We start from the raw sequence: 23,239 nt of genomic DNA on the forward strand, positions 1-23,239 counted from the left end.
GAGAAAGAGAGAAAGAGTAGTGAGGTTAACTTATGAGGAAAGGTTGAACAGTTTGGTCCTGTATCCACTGGAGTTTAGAAGGATGTAATAATAATTCTTTATTGTCACAAGTCGACTTAACACTGCAATGAAGTTACTTCGAAAAGTCCCCAGTCGCCACATTCCAGCTCCTGTTCGGGTACACGGAGGGTGGAATTTAGAATGTCCAATTCACCCAACAAGCACGTCTTGGGGACTTGTGGGAGGAAACTGGAACACCTGGAGGAAACCCACGCAGACACGGGGAGAACATGCAGACTCCGCACAGACAGTGACCCAAGCCAGGAATTGAACCTGGGACCCTGGCGCTGGGAAAGCACAGTGCCAACCGTGTTCCTTGTGTGTGTTCCTTGTTCAAATTTGCTTAGAAAATTGGGAAATGAGATATCCTTACTGTAATAATTTTATGTTTCATTAATCTGTCTTTTTCAACAACCTGAACAAAAGTTCTCCCTGTCATTTGAAAGCCATATTTCCGTACCTCATCCGTGGGAGTATTGCAACCCTGTGGGAATGTGGAGTTGAAGCCACAATCAGATCAGCTTTGATCTTACTGAATGGCGGAGCAGGCTCGAGGGGCCGAATGACCCAATCCTGCTCCGAATTTGTATGTTCAACCAAGCATTTGGTCACTGTTAGTAAACCCTTATTGGCTCAGCATGTTTTCTGTCTGCTTTTGTGAAGCACATAGGGATGTGAGTGGGAAAGAAAAACCCACCCAGCAAGTGGTTAGGATTTGAAATGCAGTGCCTGAATCCACATTCAATTGTGGCTTTCAAAAGGGAAGTAGGCAGTTATTGGAAGAGAATTGTCGGGCTATTGGGAACAGACAGGGCGTGGCACTAGCTGAGCTGTTCTTGCATAGAGCCGACATGGACAGGGAGCCTACATGGACAGGAAGGGCAGTATGGCCTTCTATGCAGTAGTCATTCTATGCTTCTATGTTTTCTACATTTAAAATGTAATATAAATGCAAGCTACTGTTGTGGTAGTGCCAAACTTGGATGAATTCAATCAAAAGATTATTGCTTATTGTTAAAATTCAGGATTACAATTCTCCAAGGACAGGGTACGGAAAAGTATAATTTTCAGATGGCTGGGGAAACTTTTGTTAAGATTCCTTGAACACAAAACTAGAACATTGAGGAATATCCCATTTCCCAAGATTGCTGTCTGCCCAATTAAATGGATTTTAACAAGGAACAGACATTCTTTTCCCTGTTGTCATAAACTATTTTCCCCATTGACAGAATCGGCAAATAACCTGTTCCTAAGATTTAGACCGTTACAATAATACCCCAGAGCACTTTTCCAATTGATACAACTAATACCACAATAAAAATCATATTTTGTTGCAAGACAGGTGGGAGATTAGATTTTTTTCAACAAGTCCTGCACAACGAACTAAGCAGTGAGTCACTAAGATAGGCAGGAAAATACTGATTCATTGAAGATTTTACGTTTCACTGGCAGTTGAAGGGTACACGTACCAGCTACTGGTTTGCATGAGGGCATGAGAAAGATAGTGTATCGATGGTTGTGGATTATGTCACTAATTGAGATCTAGAGAATTAATAGAATTGTTCCAATTCTGATATCAAAGAAAACCTATTGCTTGTAGAAACTGATATGGTGTACCTTTAATGCACTGGTGAACCTTTCATTCAATCAGCAGTTCCTAAATGAATCAATTTAAATAATTCAAAGTTTCAATACAGTGGCACAAAGACTTTTGAAATCCATTCAGTGACCCCCCTGCTGCAAAATGCACGTATCAAATGTTAGGCAAGAACAAGAACTTGGGGGTATGATGTCCCTACGACAAATAGCCTGCTGCCAGTCACCATCCAATCTCACACTCAAAAGAATGGCTGATTAGATCAGGTGCCAGAAGGCTGCGAGTGCCCACTTTCTTGTATCTCAGCACAAGTGTGCCCTTCCAGGTAGGAGGGAGAAAAAGGAAATAAATCAATGAAATACATCAAAAAAATGAAGAAACTTCCTTCACAATCTCTTGCTTTTTACATACCCTGATATGACAGTTGCAAAAAGTACTCTACCAATGGGAGGCTAACAGATAAGCTACAAGTACAGTAAAATCAACAGTTGCGTGATTTTTATTTTGTGCACCACTAGAAGGAGCTATAGCAGGTTTATGATTACTTGGCGCAAGTACAATACATCACAATATTAACCAAAAACTGTACATTTTAATCCCAGCACTGGATTATATATTTGTCACAGAAACAAGGTGTACTGATGTTAGATATAGCAACATTGATTTATAGTCCACAGGGCCCAAGAGACTGCATCGCTATCTGTGACGTCATTTCAGATTTTGCTTAATTGGGCTGGTGAATTACTTTCAGCAGATTGCTGTTTCGGTTTGATTTTCTGTCTTCTATTCGACCCACTTCCCACACCATGCCGAATTTTACCATGAACCTTCATGTTACAAGATTCCAAGATAGCTTTATTTGAAGATAAATGGGCAGTCTCCTAACAAGACAGGCTTTTCTCTGTTACAAAAAAATTATTTCATCTGGATGCTCACAAGCAACATCATGTTCTCCACTAACATCTCAGTCCAGAATTTTGCACTGGCTACCAACTCACCTTAGAAAGACTTTTTGGTTCCTGAAGAGCTGGTATGTTAGTCGCAATGTTTGGATGAGGTACAGAATACTTGAGCTGTAAGACCTTTATCAGTTAATGAGAACTTCAGGAGGCACTTTGGGCACTGATGCAAAACATCATCTTGCTGAAATACAACTTCTTTACGGCTGTTACCTTTCCAGTTCGTGCAGAAAAAGGGCTTCAAACAAAATGGGCACGTTAACTGGTAATAACCAAGAGTCTCTTCTGCTCCACCAATGCAGCTGCCCAAGTGCAACTTGCACTCATCGACAACTCTTCTCCTGCTGTGTAGCTCACTCTGCGGTGCTGCACCCACAATATCTTTGCAGAAAGGTTCAGCGCTGACAACAGTGTGTTGCATTGAAACATCGGGCAGTTCCTCAGCAATCGTGCAATGTTCATTCAACGAACTGAAGACTGTGCACAGCACAGCGGGGTCCTCGCACTTGTGGTAACTTTGCCAGTGCCTGAAGAGTTCAGGTTTGCTTCCACAGTTCTCTTTACATAAAATACAATTAAACCCAAAACTTGTAAGGAACTGAATTTTCTTGTCCTTAGCAACTGTACTAGAATCCGCAGCCTCTGAACGGGGCTGTTGTCTGTAATGCAAAACCATGTGCTTCTTCAATTTAAAACAGGAGTGAAAAGCTTCTTCACAAACGCCGCACTTTACCAGATTTTTCTTCTCGCCGAGCTGTTTCCAGTAGTTTGCCGCATGTTTGAACAGCTCTTGCTCGGCTTCCATGCTGGAGTAAATGGGAAATCCACTGATAAATCTACCCGTTTCTTTTCCTGGTCTCTCTTCTACCCTCAGTTGCAGCTCTTCCTCATGAACACACAACAGGTGAAGCTTCATGTCAACAAAGGTGGGGGTGACAATTTGGCAACGGGCACATTTTATTTGCAAGGTACCGAGGCCAACTATTTCAGCTGGTGATTGGTCTTCCTCAGCTTGTTTCCTGAAAAGGCAGAACAACTTTAGTTATAGCGGAGCTGGTTGCTTAAACAAGATAAACAAATCACAACGTGTTCCAGGATTCTGTAGATTACAATGATATTTCTACAATAAGCTTTACAAGTGGGCTGAAATATTGTTGCAAGCCGCTCCACCTATCCTAACCAGTATATACAAAGACATCCCATCTGAAATAATAAACATTGCCTGCAACACGACAGAATTTTTATTCAGCAAACCAGCAGAAATGTAGTGCCCACATAGGCAAGCATATTATTTCAGTCCTTCGTACCAAAGTTCACCAATGTCTTGTATGTAGGTAGAGGTTTTTTTTTGGGAGGGTGGAGTGAGGGGGGGCAGAAAGGATGAAGAGGTGAAAAACAAAGGAAACTAATTTTGAAGCCAAATAAAATTAATAGAAACATTAATCACATTTGAGCCAGATGGTGTCAACATCTAAAATACATTTTTGGCTTACAACAGTAACCTAACGCACAGAATGTACACGAAACAGATTCCATTAGATCTTAATAAAGAAGACATATATTGTGCAGAATGGAAAAAGGACTAGAGCCTTGAAATCTGATAAAACAGATTAAATCACAAAAAATGAAGCTCTGCTTAGTTTTCATCAATTTTACTAAGCTTTTTGTGGGATTCATTTCTACTTGGTTTCCTGCAGGTTTATTAGGTTAAATTCAACATCTCAAGTCGGAAAGCACTATAAGGTTTTGTTCTTTCGGCAGAGCTCACAGACTTGGCTTTAAACAGCAAGGATGAGGAGTTTTCACTTCAGTTGTGAAGGGAGAGATTCTGCTAAATACACGGGTCGTGTGGAAGAAACATGCCAACTGGTGTTATTCAGTCTCAACAAATACCATATCCACGTCCTCCTCCAGAGTAACCCAACCAAGAAAAACAAAGGGCCGAGTACGTCTGGATCACTTCACGATCATAAATGTTCACAGTGCCCTTTTGCTGCCTTGTACAGTAAATCCATCCTCGCAGAAGATCTTCTCATTTTGTACCTAATACAGTTATTATGGGCTGGTACGCAAGAGCAAGTAGTGTTGAACAGAATGTTTTATTCATGAACAGGTCTTGCTCCTTTCTTTCTCCAACAGCCACTCAGTTCAGCTGTAAATAAGATTTTCTGCCCAGAAAAGCAAGTGGCTCTGCCCTGTACTTCGTCCATAAATATCACTGTCATAGAACAAAGGCTCAGAGTACATATTAATAGACTAATCATTAAAGGTGAAGAAAAGCTGATCTCACATCTTGTTTCCAGAGCACATACGTTGTGAGTAATGTGGCACTTTTCCTAATATGGTGTCTAACTATGTTACCTAATAAAAGCTTATTCCACCACCACCCCCAATGACTGGTTTGTATTTTACAGGTTACTCTCTTCTTTATAACCTGCAGTAAGAGCCATTTAACACTGTGTTGTGTTATGCTGCTTCGGATAACACAGGCTGCTACTTGATGCAGTCTTAACTAAAGGATGCTCCAGACTCTGAAATTAGTTCAACGTGTTAATTGAACTATTAACACAGTTCTCAAATGAGTTTGACTCTGCTAATCTAACTGTAGTAACTCAGTCTAACTGTACCAGCCTGCTCCAAGCCACGTGCTGGGGTGTGATGCTGCTGATCAACCCTGTCTAATTCTCTAGATGTCTGTCTGTGGAAAGAGGCAGGGTGTGAGTGCCTCATCCCTTTTATAGTGTTTGTGTCATGCCCCCTTGTGGTGATGTCACCTCTGAATGTCCTGACTGCCCATTGGTTGTGTCCTATTCTGAGTGTTCACTGGTTGCATGTTTGCATACCATGACACACTACACCACTTAAATGAATTAAACAACAGTGGAAAAAGTAATCCTTCACAAGAGCAATCTCCAGCACAATTTTACTATTGGAAAATTTAACTTGCTCAGAAGAGAAATTAACTTAAATAGCAAGTTTAACTTCCAGCATCATGAAACATTTTAACTGTATTTATACAGTACTCCACACCTAAGACAATGTCTCCCGCGAGCACGGTCAAGGAAGAAAGATGGATACTGTAGAGGAACTGGCGGATTTGGGGGTGGTGGTGGGAGTCCAAGGACTGCTTTCTTTCAAACCTTAAGAGGAAGCAAGAGAAAATAATTTAGGATGAGTTTTCCACATGCCAGAACCAGAAAGACGGTAGAAAGAGGGAAAATCGGCCGTGGATATCTAAGGAAATAAGGGAGAGTATCAAATTGAAGGAAAAAGCATACAAAGTGGCAAAGATTGGTGGGAGACTAGAGGACTGGGAAATCTTTAGGGGGCAACAGAAAGTTACTAAAAAAGCTATAAAGAAGAGTAAGATAAGAGTATGAGAGTAAACTTGCTCAGAATATAAAAACAGACAGTAAAAGTTTTTACAAATATATAAAACAAAAAAGAGTGGCTAAGGTAAATATTGGTCCTTTAGAGGATGAGAAGGGAGTTTTAATAATGGGAGATGAGGAAATGGCTGAGGAACTGAACAGGTTTTTTGGGTCAGTCTTCACAGTGGAAGACACAAATAACATGCCAGTGACTGATAGAAATGAGGCTATGACAGGTGAGGACCTTGAGAGGATTGTTATCACTAAGGAGGTAGTGATGAGCAAGCTAATGGGGCTAAAAGGTAGACAAGTCTCCTGGCCCTGATGGAATGCATCCCAGAGTGCTAAAAGAGATGGCTAGGGAAATTGCAGATGCACTAGTGATGATTTACCAAAATTCACTAGACTCTGGGGTGGTCCCGGTGGATTGGAAATTAGCAAACGTGACACCACTGTTTAAAAAAGGAGGTAGGCAGAGAGCAGGAAATTATAGGCCAGTGAGCTTAACTTCGGTAGTAGGGAAGATGCTGGAATCTATCATCAAGGAAGAAATAGCGAGGCATCTGGATAGAAATTGTCTGATTGGGCAGACGCAGCATGGGTTCATAAAGAGCAGGTCGTGCCTAACTAATTTAGTGGAATGTTTTGAGGACATTACCAGTGCGGTAGATAACGGGGAGCCAATGGATGTGTTATATCTGGATTTCCAGAAAGCCTTTGACAAGGTGCCACACAAAAGGTTGCTGAATAAAATAAAGATGCATGGCATTAAAGGTAAAGTAGTAGCATGGATAGAGGATTGGTTAATTAATAAAAAGCAAAAAGTGGAGATTAATGGGTGTTTCTTTGGTTGGCAATCAGTAGCTAGTGGTGTCCCTCAGGAATCCGTGTTGGGCCCACAATTGTTCACAATTTACATAGAATATTTGGAGTTGGGGACCAAGGGCAATGTGTCCAAGTTTGCAGATGACACTAAGGAGTGGTAAAGCGAAAAGTGCAGAGGATACTGGAAGTCTGCAGAGGGATTTGGATAGGTTAAGTGAATGGGCTAGGGTCTGGCAGGTGGAATACAATGTTGACAACTGTGAGGTTATCCATTTTGGTAGGAATAACAGCAAACGAGATTATTATTTAAACGATAAAATATTAAAGCATGCTGCTGTGCAGAGAGACCTGGGTGTGCTAGTGTATAAGTCACAGAAAGTTGGTTTACAGGTTCAACAGGTGATTAAGAAGGCAAATGGAATTTTGTCCTTCATTGCTAGAGGGATGGAGTTTAAGACTAGGGAGGTTATGTTGAAATTGTATAAGGTGTTAGTGAGGCCACACCTGGAGTATTGTGTTCAGTTTTGGTCTCCTTACTTGAGAAAGGACGTACTGGCACTTGAGGGTGTGCAGAGCAGATTCACTAGGTTAATCCCAGACCTGAACGGGTTGGATTACGAGGAGAGGTTGAGTAGACTGGGACTGTACTCGTTGGAATTTAGAAGGATGAGGGGGGATCTTATAGAAACATTTAAAATTATGAAGGGAATAGATAGGATAGATGTGGGCAGGTTGTTTCCACTGGCAGGTGAAAGCAGAACTAGGGAACATAGCCTCAAAATAAGGGGAAGTAGATTTAGGACTGAGTTTAGGAGGAACTTCTTCATCCAAAGGGTTGTGAATCTATGGAATTCCTTGCCCAGTGAAGCAGTTGAGGCTCCTTCATTAAATGTTTTTAAGGTAGAGAGAGATCGTTTTTTGAAGAATAAAGGGATTAAAGGGTTATGGTGTTCGGGCCGCAAAGTGGAGCTGAATCCACAAAAGATCAGCCATGATCTCATTGAATGGCGGAGCAGGCTCGAGGGGCCAGATGGCCTACTCCTGCTCCTAGTTCTTATGTTCTTATAATAGGTAAAGGATCAGCCTCAGGATAAGCTACGGGTGTAGGAAATAAGCAATGGGCTGCTGTCAGAGTAATGGAGAGTTTGGGATGGAAAATACCTCGTGAAAAGATTCGGCTCATAGGAGTTACCCAAGCAGATAGGAAGATTCATGGGATTGATACATGCTGGCAAGAAATTACATTTTTTTAAACTCCAGTTTTGAAGACATGGAAAATATTGACCCTGATAGAACATACAGTGCAGAAGGAGGCCATTCGGCCCACCGAGTCTGCACCGACCCACTTAAGTCCTCACTTCCACCTTATCCCTGTAACCCAATAATCCTTCCTAACCATTTTGGACACCAAGGGCAATTTATCATGGCCAATCCACCTAACCTGCATGTCTTTGGACTGTGGGAGGAAACCGAAGCACCTGGAGGAAACCCACGCATACACAGGAGAACGTGCAGACTCCTCACAGACAGTCTCCTCATAGACAGTGACTCAGCAGGGAATCGAACCTGGGACCCTGATGCTGTGAAGCCACAGTGCTATTCACTTGTGCTACCCATTGAACATTGGATGTTATGCTGGCAATTGGTTGGTGCATACCAGCTACTGGTTTTGATGATGGAATGAGAAAGACGGCATCCATATTGGTTGTGGATGACGCCATTAATTGGGATCCAGAGAATGAATACAAGGGAACGAAAGATGAGATTCCAATGTCAAAATGATCGCAAGACCCATTGGAAGACTGTGGTGGTGGCAGGGCGGGGAGGTTATCTGCATAGATCTTTCACGGTTGCAAGACATATTGGGAGAATGGCTAGCTGAATGGCTAGCTAAACGTTTGGGACCTTGGGTTTCATAAAGAGGTATTAAGTACAAAATTAAAGAGATTATATTTAACATTTATAGAGCTCCGGTTATGCCAAACTAGAGTAGTGCATTTAGGTTCAAATCTTCACACATCAAGAAGGATGTGAGGATCCTCGAGATGATGCAGAGATGTCTACAAGATTGGTTCCAGTGATCAGGGAATTTAGCTACAAGGACAGGTTAAAGAAGCTGGGGTGATTCACTTTGGAGCGAAGGAAGTTAAGGGTGAGGATTAATAGCGTTGTACAAAATTATGACAGGTTTAGATGAGGAAGACAAAGAAAAGCTGTTCCCTTTAGCTTGGACGCCAATTTTGGGTAAGAGATATATAGATGGTCTGAGAAAAAACGTTTTTATGCGGCAAGTGATAATGATCTGAAACGAAGGTGGCGGAAGTGGAAGATGATCAATGTTTTCAAAAGTAACTTGGATAGACAACTGAGGAAAATAAACTTGCAGTGGTATGGAGATAGAGGGGAAATTGGGTGGCTCTACTGAGAGCCGAGATTGAATCGATGGGCTGAATAGCCCTATTCTGTGACCCTACAAAATTCACAAACAATAATGTGCAATTAACAACACCTGCAAGTTAGATTAGATTTAGATTTATTGCCATGTGTACCGAGGTACTGCGAAAAGTATTGTGCTGCGTACAGTCCAGGAATATCGCTCCATACATGAAAACATAGAACATACGATAAATACATGAGGATACATAATGAAAATACATAAACATAGACAGCGGGTGAAGTATATGGTACATAGTGATACAACTAGAGAGAAGATGCGTAGCCAGATCAGTTCAGTCGAGTCCATAAGATCAGTTCAGACCCAGGGTGGCATGTGGCACAGTGGTTAGCACTGCTGCATACGGCGCTGAGGACCCAGGTTCGAATTCCAGCCCTGGGTCACTGTCCGTGTGGAGTTTGCACATTCTCCTCGTGTTTGTGAGAGTTTCACCCCCACAACCCAAAGGTGTGCAGGTTAGGTGGATTGGCCATGCTAAATTGCCCCTTAATTGGAAAAAAAAATAATTGGGTACTCCAAATTTATTTTTTTTAAAAGATTAGTTCAGACCCCAAGAGGGTCCATTCAGGAGTCTGGTAACAGCGGGGAAAAAGATGTTTTGAACATGTTCTCAAACTTTTGTGTCTCCTGTCCGATGGAAGAAGTTGGAAGAGAGAATCGCATGATAGACTACGTTCACGACTCTCTGTAGTATCTTGCGGTCTTGGGCCAAGCAGTTGTCCTCTGCAACAGATAGGGTGCATTCTATGGTGCATCTATAGAAATTGGTAAGAGTCGTTGTGGACATGCCAAATTTCCTGAGAAAGTATAGGCATTGTTGTGCGTAGAGTCGACGTGGCTGGACCAGGACAGATTGTTGATGGTGCATGCCCAGGAATTTGAAGCTGTCAACCATCTCCACCTCGGCACCAATGATACAAACAGGGGCGTGGCAACACTTCGCTTCCTGAACTCAATGAACAGATCCTTAGTGTTGCTGACATTGAGGGAGATTGTTGACATTGTACATGCCACTAAATTCTCCATCTCCCCCCTGTACTCTGACTTGTACAGATCTAACCCACTACAGTTGTGTTATCGGCAAACTTGTCGATGGAGTTGGAGCCAAATTCTGCCACATTCTACTGCATAATGAGTATAGTCTGTTTTATCTAGATCATGACATACCTGCAGTGTGCTGCAGTTTCTTGTTTTAACTGCAGAAGCTGGTTATATAGAAACCAACAGACTTTTAACAAAACCTCCACATTAGGTAGAAGGGAATTAAGTTATTTTATTCTCTCCGTTTCTCTCGAGTGTCTCTGCACACGAGCCATCAGCACTCTTGGCCCGCGCGATGGCATTGCAGATTGCCATTTTAATACAGGCAATTCTCGACTTTATATCACTTGAGTTACGATAAATGGCACTTATGTTTATAAATTGACACGGCATTTTGGCTTCAAAATGTCATTTTCGTTGCCGCGCCAGCACATTCATATGGACATACTGGCGTTCTGTGCTGATCATTTGTATCACTGGACAGGTAGAGCTGTCGTTATTAAGCTGGAAACAAATGTTTTATTCGGTGAATTTTTGGCACAAGCATTATTATTTTAATGCATTTATACTCTTATGTTGTATTTAAGGTGCGCTCAGACTCGCAGAAGTTCAAGGTCAAACACGCAACTGACTGATCAAAATGGCTATATTTCAATATGAAACTGTTACTGGAATTACTTTTTTTTTGGTTAGGAAACCTCTAGTGCAGCAAAAAGAATGCAAACGTCACAGTCTTGGGATCAAATCTGCTGCATTTACCTACAGTTTATCTTACCAAAGGCCAGAAGCATTAACGTAAAACTTTAAGCTGAGGCTTCATTTCAATACGGAGGAAACTGCTTTAATAATTAGAAAAACAGCTGGAGCTGCAATATCCTTTAAGCAATTCTTGTAATCACAGAAATAAAAATAGTACGGCAGTAACAGAGTTTTACAGCAGATAAAGAGGCCCATCGTATCTGCAACAGCCATCATGCACCTATCTATTTAAATCCCATTTTTCAGCACTACATCTGTAGCTTGTATGCAATGGCGTTTGAAGTGCTCATCTAAATGCTTCCTAATTGTTTCGAGGGCTCCCACCTTTCAGGCAGTGAGTCTCGGATTCTCACCGCCTTCTGGTTGAAAATATTTCCCCTCAAATTTCCTCTAAATCTCCTGCTCATTTCCTTCAATTTATGCCCCCTGGTAATTGACCCCTCAACTAAGGGGCAAGGTTACTTCCTATTCACTCTATGGCCCTCAGAATTTTCTACATCTCAATCAGGCCTTACCTCAGCCTTCTCTGCTCCAAGGAAAACAACCCCAGCCTAACCAGCTTCTTTTCACAGCTGCAACACTCCAGCCCAGGAAACCTCCTGGTCAATCTCCTCTACGCCCCTTTCCCTTCTAGTGCAATCCCATCCTTCTTTTGGTGTGGCGACCAGACGTGCACACACTATACCAGCTGTGGCCCAACGAGCATTTTACACTGCTCCATGTTAATCTTCCTGCTCTTATAGTCTATGCTTTAGCTAATAAAGGCAAGTATCCCATCTGTCTTCTTAACCAGTGTGGTGACCCTTAGGTGAAATCACCTGCAATCAGCTCTTGAAATAGAAGCCTATGGTCATCGATGACTATGGCGTCTTTCACATTCACTCCCTCCACCATGACCACAACCTTGTGTGCCATCTGCAAGATGCACTGCAGGAATTCACCAAGGCTCCTCAGACAGCACCTTCCAAAGCTACGATGAAGGCAGATACATGGAAGCACCATCACATCAAGCACCCCTCCAAGCCTCTCACCATTCCGACTTGGAAATATATCTCCATTCCTTCTTTGTTGCTGGGTCAGAATCCTGGAACTGTCTCCCTAACAGCACTGTGGATGCACCTACACCACATGGACTGCAGAGGGTGAAGGCAGCAGAACTCACCATCACCGTTTCATGGGCAATGGGGATGGGCCTAGCCAGCAAAGTCGACATCCCTTGAATGGATTTTTAAAAATGTTTAATGTCACCACTCAATACAACAAAAATGTTTTAAGGGCAGCACGGTGGCACAGTGGTTAGCACTGCTGCCTCACAGCTCCAGGGTCCCGGATTCAATTCTGGCCTCGGATGACTGTCTGTGTGGAGTTTGCATTTTTTTTTTATTCAGAGTACCCAATTAATTTTTTCCAATTAAGGGGCAATTTAGCGTGGCCAATCCACCTACCTTGCACATCTTTGGGTTGTGGGGGCAAACCCACGGAAACACGGGGAGAATGTGAAAACTCCACACGGACAGTGACCCACAGTCGGGATCAAACCTGGGGCCTCAGCGCCGTGAGACAGCAGGGCTAACCCAGAGTTTGCATTTTCACCCCGTGTCTGTGTGGGTTTCTTCCGATTTCCTCCCACAGTCCAAAGTGTGCAGGATAGGTGGATTGGCTATGCAAAATTTCCCTTCAGTGTCCAAAAAGTTAGGTGAGGATACTGGGTTAGGGGGATGGGGTGGAGTTGTGGGCTTAAGTAGCGTGCTCTTTCCAAGGGCCAGTGCAGACTTGATGGGCCGAATGGGCTCCTTCTGCCCTGTAAATTCTATGATCTGAAAAACAGCACTTCCTCAGTACAGAGGTGGAGTGTCAGCCTTGAACCTAGAACTTGGTGATTCAGAAGCAAGAGAACCAAAAGAGACACTCAAGCATTGTTGCATAGGTTTAAGAGGTTGGGCAGTACAAATGGAAAACAGAGTGCATGGGTGTTTCTCTGGTTGGCAATCAGTAGCTAGTGGTGTCCCTCAGGGGTCAGTGTTGGGCCCACAATTGTTCACAATTTAAATAGATGATTTGGAGTTGGGGACCAAGTGCAATGTGCCCAGGTTTGCAGACGGCACTAAGATGAGTGGTAAAGCAAAAAGTGCAGAAGATACCGGAAGTTTGCAAAGGGATTTGGATAGGCTGAGTGAATGGGCTAGGGTCTGGCAGATGGAATACAATGTTGACAAATATGAGGTTATCCATTTTGGTAGGAATAACAGCAAAAGGGATTATTATTTAAATGATAAAATATTAAAACATGCTGCTGTGCAGAGAGACCTGGGTGTGCTAGTGCACGAGTCCAAAAAGTTGGTTTACAGGTGCAACAGGTGATTAAGAAGGCGAATGGAATTTTGTCCTTCATTGCTAGAGGGATGGAGTTTAAGACTAGGGAGGTTATGCTGCAAATGTATAAGGTGTTAGTGCGGCCACACCTGGAGTATTGTGTTCAGTTTTGGTCTCCTTACTTGACAAAGGACGCACTTGCACTGGAGGGTGTGCAGAGGAGATTCACTAGGTTAATCCCAGAGCTGAAGGGGTTGGATTACGAGGAGAGGTCGAGTAGACTGGGACTGTACTCGTTGGAATTTAGAAGGATGAGGGGGGATCTTATAGAAACATATAAAATTATGAAGGGAATAGATAGGATAGATACGGGCAGGTTGTTTCCACTGGCGGGTGAAAGCTGAACTAGGGGGCATAGCCTCAAAATAAGGGGAAGTAGATTTAGGACTGGGTTTAGGAGGAACTTCTTCACCCAAAGGGTTGTGAATCTATGGAATTCCTTGTCCGGTGAAGCAGTTGAGGCTCCTTCATTAAATGTTTTTAAAATAGAGATTAATAGTTTTTTGAAGAATAAAGGGATTAAGGGTTATGGTTTTTGGGCCGGAAAGTGGAGCTGAGTCCACAAAAGATCAGCCATGATCTCATTGAATGGTGGAGCAGGCCCGAGGGGCCAGATGGCCTACTCCCGCTAGTTCTTATATTCTTATGTACATAGCAAACATGCAAAGCTGAGGACAAAGTTTGTGAGGGCAAAGTGAAACCTAGCTTTTGGACTTCATTACCCAGGAGATGCAATGTGTGTCAATGTTTCGGCTACTAGTGGTAGACAATTATGGTAGCCTGGCCCCTTTAAGGGGCAATACTTCGCAAGCCACATGATGGGCCTAGAGCCTATGGGGATGGAGGGTGCAAGTGTAAGCCTAACAGGCGTGGTTCTAGTTGTTGGGGCTTCAGAATTAGCCCGGGAGTTGTGGGAATAAGATCTGTGTAGTTGTGCTGTCCTGTGCGTATTGTTATTCTTAGTTCAATAAACCCCTGTTGTGTTTCAGCATTGCCTTGTCGATCACCTCTCAATACAACAACATCAACAATCTAATGTATTACTTTTTTAAGACACTCAAACTAATTTTTTAATACTATTTTTCACCCTGACAGCCCCAATAGTCATGCCAAGAGGACAAATGCCTGAACCACTTCAGGCCAAACACTGCTCTCCTAGTCAGTTATTAAGAAAAAAAGATGAGCTCAGGTGTGATTCTCCCTTCAATTTTCCTTCCTTCAGTGATCGGAACTTCCTCACATCATAGTGACACTGCTGCAGTCAGAAACAGACGGGAGGTAGTAAACCTGAATCCTACCACAATCTGGCATGAATATTCTTAGACATGGAACCTAATTTTTTTTGAAGTGTGCATGGATATAATCAGTGATGCCATCTCAAATGACATCATTCACACATCGAGTTGACAAGCAACACTGCTGAAAAGGTTTGCCAAACACTTTGCAATGCTCTTTAAGTGAACACTAAGTCATCTACCTCTGGGGCACAAAGACTTTCTTTCGGATTATGAAAATGGGAGAAAAAGACACCTCAAAGTAATTGAGATAAAAACAGGAAGTGGCCAAAGAACTCAGTCTATCCTCATATTAATGAATTTTGAGCACGACACGACATTGGACTTCTCTTCTGTCGCCTTTGCCTCGGTGACCGTGTCTTTGGGCAGGAGTCCCCCACCTGCTTCATGGACCCTCTTACCCATCTCTCCCTCTGCCTGGACCCCTCCCTTGAAAACAGCCAAAGAGAGAGATCCGCACTGCGAAAAAAGACAAACCTGACCTGAAGGAAGAGTCAAACAGAACCCAGTCCTCCTCAGGATAAGTTGTCGTCTGGCGGGGCCGAAGGAGGATAAAACAGGGATTCTCAAACCCAAAACAGGAAACAAAAAGCCCAAAACTGATTAGCTCTAACTGGGAGGATATCCTGAGTCACCGGGGGGGGGGGGGGGGGGGGGGGAGAAAGAGTGAGACACCAAGGAACACCCCCCTCCCTCCACCACAAGGATTATAAGGCCGTATACATTTAGGATTGAAACTGTGCACAATCCCACATTCAACATTTGCTTCAACATGACATGAAGTTGCTACAGTGTTTAGTGAAGAAAAAATGTGCATTAATATTTAGCAAAAAATGTGTGTTATTTTAACCAGGATTTCTATTCCATAGATTGCACAGTAAAAGCTTGGGGTCATGTTGGAGTCCACAATTTCCCATTTGGCAATCTTCTGGGTTCAGTTGGACAGGAAAGCAAACTAAATAAGCAGGAAGTCTGGAGATGCTCTCAATGATGAGGTACAAGGTAATATGAACAAATTACCAGGTGCTCCTTGCTCTTTTACATGGCTGAAACAATTACAATGAGTGTAAGACAGTTCAAAAACTCCATCTATGTTATTAAATAATATTTAATAATGGCTTAAATTAACCAGATTAACATTTAGAATCAAGAGTGCTTGGGCAATTTAAAAAATTTATAACTTTAAGATTTACATTTCTGGTTGAAATAACTGACTTTTCCTTTGCAGCTATATATATTCCCCCAAAAATAAGTGACACCATTAATCTCTGCCTACAGTAATTGAGATGTTATAAATCCACTCCGCTCCCATAGACTGGGGAGTGTGTTAAGGAAAAAACAGTCAGGGTACCCATTTATAACAACTATTCAGGGATCCCTGCTGGAAAATGTTGAGTTCAGCACCATGATTGGCTGTGATAGCCCCATGATGGATTAGCCCAACAACGCTCACTACAGGCTCAATATCAAAACAGTGGTTCATTTAAAAAAAAATAACAGGCCACATTTCAAGTGCTGCTACTCTCAATGGCCCAACATGAAAGCCCATCCCACTCTGCAACACTGACGGTCACATAGTGATGACATGGCTTTTTATAAACACTCACTTCAAAATAATGTCCTGGGGTAAGCACCTAGTTTTTAAGTGATAGTTATAGCCATTTCGTTTAGTTGAAAGGTCAGTCATGAGGGGACACAAGTTCAAGGTGAGGAACAGGACGTTTGGGGGGTGTTTGGTGAGAATAAAGAACAATACAGCACAGGAACAGGCCCTTCGGCCCTCTAAGCCTGTACCGGTCATGATACCACCCTTGGCCAAAACCCTCAGCACTTCCGAGTGCCGTATCCCTCTATACCCATTCTATCCATGTATTTGCCAAGATGCCTTTTGAACGCCTTTAATGTATCTGCTTCCACAACCTCCCCTGGCAGCACATTCCAGGCACTCACCACCCTCTTGTGTAAAAAAACCCTGCCTTGCACAACTTTGCCCCATGGACCTTAAACCTATGCCCCCTAAAGACTGACCCCTCCACCCTGCAAAAGAGTGCCTGCCCATCCACGCCTTTCATCATCTTGTTGACCTCTACCAGCTCGCCCCACAACCTCCATCGTTCGAATAAAAACAAAGAACAAAAAAAAGTACAGCACAGGAACAGGTCCTTCGGCCCTCCAAGCCTGTGCCAACCATGCTGCCCGTCTAAATTAAAATCTTCTACACCTCCTGGGTCCGTATCCCTCTATTCCCATCCGAGTCTATTCAGCCTCTCCACATATACCCTCCAGACCAGACAACATCCTGGTAAACCTCCTCTGCACCCTCTTCAAAGGCTCCACATTTTACCGGTAGTGTGGCGACCAGAATTGTGCACAATATTCCAAGTGCGGCCATACCAAGGTTCGATACAAGTGTAGCATGACTTGCCAGTTTTTATACTCGATGCCCCGTCCAATGAAGGCAAGCATCCCATATTTCTTGACTACCTTGTCCTCTTGTGTTGCCACTTTCTAAGATCTGTGAACCTGCACGCCCAGATCTCTCTGACTTTTTATATTCCTAAGAGTTTTGCCAATTACTGTATATTTCCCTCCATGTTAGACCTACCAAAATGCATAACCTCACATTTGTCCGGATTAAACTCCATTTGCCATTTCTCTTCCCAAGTCTCCAACCTATCTATGTCCTGCTGTATCCTCTGACAATTCTCAACACTATCTGCCACTCCACCAATCTTGGTCTCATCTGCAAACTTCAAGCAGGAAAAATATTTTTACCCAGAAGGTGATGAGTCTGGAATGCACTGCCTGTGAGGGTGGTAGAGGCGGGGTACCTCACATCCTTTAAAAGGTACCTGGATGAGCACTAGGCATGTCATAACATTCAAGGCTATTGGATCAGGTAGGTAGGTCAGGTGTTTTTCATGTATCGATGCACACTCGATGGGCCAAAGTGCCTCTTTTGTGTACTTCTGTGAAAACTATTTATCAGAATTAATTTTTAGCAATTAAACTACAGTAATGCGCATACAAGAGAACTTCTATTCTTTGGAACGGAACAAAGTGCTCAATGTAAAACCCAGGATTATATATTTACTCACGCCCTTAGTGTGCACAAGATGAATAGCCACTTTAAGCTGATTTGCCAATGCCGTTTACATCTAAAGCTAGTTCGTTGTCTCACAGCCAAAAAATCAGAACACAAGTCCTGCAGTAATATTCAGATTTTTAAAATTTCATTTAAGGGATGAAATGAAATGAAATGAAAATCGCTTATTGTCACAAGTAAGCTTCAAATGAAGTTACTGAGAAAAGCCCCTAGTCGCCACATTCCGGCACCTGTTCGGGGAGGCTGGTACGGGATGTGGCCATTATTGGAACCAGCATTTATTGCCCATCCCTAGTTGCCCTTCAGAAGGTGATGGTGAGTTGCCTTCTTGAACCGCTGCAGTTCCAGAGGTGTAGGAACACCTACAGTGCAGTTAGGGGGGGTTCCATGATTTTGGCCCAGCGACAGTGAATGAACAACAATATATTTGCAAGTCAGGATGGTGGGTGGCTTGGAGGAGAACCTCCAGGTGGTGAGTTCCCAGGGATCTAGTGCTCTTGCCCTTCCAGATGGTAGCAGCCAATAAGTTTGGAAGGTAACTGCCTCAGGAACTTTGGTGAATTCCTGCAGTGAATCTTGTAGATGACACACATGCCTGCCACTGTTCGTCGGTGGTGGAGGGATTGAATGTTGTGGAATGGTGTTGAGTTTGAGTGTTGTTGGAGCAGCACTCATCCAGGAAAGTGGAGTGTATTCCATTACACTCCTGACTTGTGCCTTGCAGATAGTGGGCAGGCTTTGGTGTGGGGGTGGGGCGAGGGGTCAGTTGGTGAATTACTTTAAGCATGTAAAGAGAAAAAGATTGATAAAAACTAACGTAGGCCCCTTACAGTCAAACAGGGGAATTCATTTTTTTTTTAATATAATTTTTATTGGAATTTTTTAAAGAAAATATAAAACGTAATGACAAACAATGAAATGCAACAAAATAACCCATAATAACTGTAACACCCCCAGACCGTATCGACGCATGTATCACATCCCCCCACCCCCAATGAACAACAGAAGAACTTAAAAATAAATTTAAATTAAATAAACAAACATAGTCATCGTCCGCCCCCCCCCCCCTTTTCCCTCCCCCTTCCCCCCCCACCCCCCCGGGTTGCTGCTGCTACTGTCCCCGTACCCTATCGTTGAGCCAGAAAGTCGAGAAAAGGTTGCCACCGCCTAAAGAACCCTTGTACCGACCCTCTCAGGGCGAATTTGATCTTCTCTAGCTTAATGAAACCCGCCATGTCATTGATCCAGGTCTCCACGCTTGGGGGCCTCGCATCCTTCCATTGTAGCAAGATCCTTCGCCGGGCTACTAGGGACGCAAAGGCCAGCACACCGGCCTCTTTCGCCTCCTGCACTCCCGGCTCCACCCCAACCCCAAAAATCGCGAGTCCCCATCCTGGCTTGACCCTGGATCCCACCACCCTCGACACCGTCCTCGCCACCCCCTTCCAGAACTCCTCCAGTGCCGGGCATGCCCAGAACATATGGGCATGGTTCGCTGGACTCCCCGAGCACCTGACACACCTGTCTTCACCTCCAAAGAACCTACTCATCCTCGTCCCAGTCATGTGGGCCCGGTGCAGCACCTTGAATTGGATGAGGCTAAGCCGCGCACACGAGGAGGAATAATTAACCCTCTCCAGGGCATCAGCCCATGTCCCGTCTTTGATCTGTTCCCCCAGTTCCCCCTCCCACTTAGCTTTCAGCTCCTCTACTGACGCCTCCTCCGCCTCCTGCATAACCTTGTAGGTATCAGATATCTTCCCCTCTCCGACCCAGACCCCCGAAAGCACCCTGTCGCTCACCCCCCTCGCGGGAAGTGAAGGGAATACCTCCATCTGCCGCCTAGCAAATGCCTTTACCTGCAGATACCTGAACATGTTCCCCGGGGGAGCCCAAATTTCTCCTCCAACTCCCCCAGGCTCGCAAACCTCCCATCAATAAACAGGTCCCTCAGCTGTCTGATGCCCGCTCTGTGCCAACCCTGAAATCCCCCATCAATGTTCCCCGGGACGAACCTATGGTTCCCCCTTAACGGAGCCTCCATCGAGCCCCCCACTTCTCCCCTATGTCGCCTCCACTGCCCCCAAATCTTGAGGGTAGCCGCCACCACCGGACTCGTGGTATACCTCGTAGGAGGGAGCGGCCACGGCGCCGTTACCAGGGCCCCCAGGCTTGTATCTCCACAGGACGCCCTCTCCATCCGTTTCCATGCTGGCCCCTCCCCCTCCATTACCCACTTGTGCACCATCGGCACATTGGCCTGGTCCCACGGTAGAGCCTAAAGTACTCCGATCTCCTTCCATTGGTAACTACACTTGCCATCGGAGCCGCGTAGAGCAGCCTCACCCATTTGATGAATCCCTCCCCGAATCCGAACCGCTCCAGCACCTCCCACAGGTACCCCCACTCAACTCTTTCTCCGCATCCAGCGCCACCACTATCTCCGCCTCCCCCTCCACTGCCGGCATCATAATAACATTTAGCAGTCTCCGCACATTCGTGTTGAGCTGCCGTCCCTTGACAAATTCTGTCTGATCCTCGTGTATCACCCCTGGCACACAGTCCTCAAACAGGGGAATTCATAACAGGGAATAAAGAAATGACTGAGGAACTAAATTCGTATTTGCTCCTGTCTTCACAAAGGAAGACATGAATAATATACAGGCAATTCTAAGAAATCTTAGCGAGGAACTGAAGGAAATTAGTAAAGAAATGGTTTGGGGGAAATTAATGGGATTGAAGGCGGACAAAGCTCCAGGGCAAGATCTTCATCCCAGAGTACTTAAGCAAGTGGCCTTAGAAATAGTAGATCCATTGGTAGTCATTTTCCAAAATTCTTTGGAAGCTAGAATGGTTCCTACAGATCGGAGGGTAGGTAATATAACCCCACTATTCAAAAAGGGAGGTAGGGAGAAAAGAGGGAACCTATAGATTAGTAAGCCTAATGTCGTTAGTAGGGAAGTTGGTCGAGTCCATTATCAAAGATTTCATAGGACAGCATTTGGAAAGCAGTGGTGTAATCAGACAAAGTCAGCATGGATTTACGAAAGGAAAACCATGTTTGATGAATCTACTAGGATTCTTTGAAGATGTAACAAGTAGAGTTGGCCAGGGAGAACCAGTGGATGTGGCTTATTTAGACTTTCAGAAGGCTTTTGACAGGTCTAACATAGCAGATTAATATGTAAATTTAAAGTAAAGAAGGGATTACAGGTAGCCTCTTGAGATGGATAGAAAGCTAGTTAACAAACAGGAAGCAAAAAGTTGGAATAAATGGGTCATTTTCCGATTGACAGTGAATAGTTGGGTACCACAGGGAGCTGTGCTAGGACCCCAACTGTTCACATTACATATTAATGATTTGGCCGAGGGAACTAAATGTATTATCTCATGGGGCTGGTTTAGCACAGTGGGCTAAACAGCTGGCTTGTAATGCAGAACAATGCCAGAAGCGCGGGTTCAATTCCCGTACCAGTCTCCCAGAACAGGCGCCGGAATGTGGCGACTAGGGGCTTTTCACAGTAACTTCATTGAAGCCTACTTGTGACAATAAGCGATTATTATTATTATTTGCAGATGATACAAATTTGGGTGGGAGGGTCAGCTGTGAAGAGAATGCAGAGATGCTTCAGCGGGATTTGGACAGGCTGAGTGAGTGGGCACATGTATGGCAGATCCAGTATAATGTGGAGGTTATCCGCTTCGGTAGCAAAAATAGGAAGGCAGATTATTGTTTGAATGGGTGTAAAGTGAGAGGGATGGATGCTCAGCGAGACCTTGGTGATCTTGTACATCAGTCACTGAAAGTAAGCGCGCAGATACAACAGACGGTAAAGGCGGCAAATGGTATGTTGGCCTTCATAGCGAGAGATTTTGAGTCTAGGAATAGAGATGTTTCACTGCAATTGCATAGGTCAATGGTGAGACCACACCTGGAGTATTGTGCAGTTTTGGTGTCCTTATCTGAGGAAGGTTATTCCTGCTATGGAGGGAGTGCAGCAAATGTTTACCACGCTGATTCCTGGAATGGCAGGACTCGCTAAGTTGGTTAGGATATTATTCATTGGAGTTTAGAAGAGTGAGAGGAGATCTCATTAAAAACTTGTAAAATTCGGTTGGTGGACGGACTGGGAGCTGTTGTCAGGATCGAAGAGGTATTGGGGGGTCCTGAAGGTCATGCAGTCGGGTAAAGCCCCGGGGCTGGACAGGTATCAGGTGGGGATTTACAAAAAATTGCCGGGATAGTGGGGCCGGTTCTGGTCAGGGTCTTTAACGAGGCAAGAGACAGAGGAGGTTTACCCCCGACAATGTCGCAGGCCACCATCTCGCTTATTCTGAAACGGGATAAGGACCCGGAGGCTTGTGGGTCATACAGGCCGATCTCTTTGAGAGCTTCTAGGGGCTGGAAAGGGCTGGTCCGGGGGGGGGGGGAACGGGGGACGGGGGGGACGATGGACGGACTGACATACAGTCTCGTTATATGTATATGATCTGCTGTTATATGTATCGGACCCAATGGCGGGGATGGACGGTATTATGGCGGGGATGGACGGTATTATGGCAACCCTGAGGGAATTTGGCCGGTTCTCCGGATACAAACTGAACATGGCTAAGAGCGAGTTGTTTGTAATTCAGGTGAGGGGGCAGGAGAGTAGGCTGATGGGGTTGCCGTTCAGGCTAGTGGGGGAGAGTTTCCGATATTTGGGGATTCGGGTGGCACGGGACTGGGGCAAGTTGCATAAGCTCAACCTGTCACGAGTGAGGGAGGCGATCCGGGGGTGGGATGTGCTCCCGCTGTCATTGGCGGGGAGGGTGCAGACTGTTAAGATGACGATTCTCCAGTGTTCCTGGTTTGTTTTTCAGTGTCTCCCCATCTTTATCTCGCGGTCCTTCTTTAAGAGGCTGAATAAAATTATTCTGGGATTTGTATGGGCAGGGAAGTCCCCGTGGGTGAAGAGGGTGATGCTTGAAAGGAACAGAAGAGAAGGGGAGCTAGCGTTGCCGAACTTCAGCAACTATTACTGGGCGGCCAACATAGCGATGATAAGGAAATGGGTGGTGGGTGCGGGGTCGGTTTGGGAGCGGATGGAGGCTGCTTTGTGCAGGGGCACTAGCTTAGCAGACCTGGTCACTGCACCTCTGCCGCTTCCGCCGGCACGGTACTCCACCAGCCTGATAGTGGTGGCGGCTCTTCGGATCTGGGGCCAGTGGAGGAGGCATGTAGGGGAGGTAAGAGCATCGGTGTGGACCCCAATCTGCGGCAACCACCGATTTGCCCTGGGGAACATGGACAGGGGGTATCGACTGTGGAGGACGGGGATTGAGAGGATGCTGGATCTGTTCCTGGAAGGGAGCTTTCCGAGCATGAGGGCGCTGGAGGAGAAGTTTGGGCTGGCAA

General features: G+C 44.6%; 1 protein-coding gene across 9 annotated transcripts in view; it reads right to left on the bottom strand.

Moving 5' to 3' along the window:
* The window catches only part of znf438 (zinc finger protein 438), a 341,546-nt gene that overhangs the window by 78,195 nt on the left and 240,112 nt on the right, over positions 1-23,239 (bottom strand). For 8 of the 9 annotated variants that reach the window (XR_005460779.1, XM_038798254.1, XM_038798252.1 and 5 more), the window contains one exon: positions 2,656-3,635. Coding sequence is in view for 8 of the 9 variants with exons in the window: in XM_038798254.1 (XP_038654182.1) it covers positions 2,693-3,635 (943 nt within the window). In the remaining variant the exon portion in view is untranslated. Of the gene's footprint in view, positions 1-235; positions 1,976-2,655; positions 3,636-23,239 lie in introns of those variants that run through there. The other variant, XM_038798253.1, reaches the window with a different exon arrangement.

This window comes from Scyliorhinus canicula, chromosome 5 (genome assembly GCF_902713615.1).
Source record: "Scyliorhinus canicula chromosome 5, sScyCan1.1, whole genome shotgun sequence".
In the NCBI taxonomy this organism is placed as follows: domain Eukaryota; kingdom Metazoa; phylum Chordata; class Chondrichthyes; order Carcharhiniformes; family Scyliorhinidae; genus Scyliorhinus; species Scyliorhinus canicula.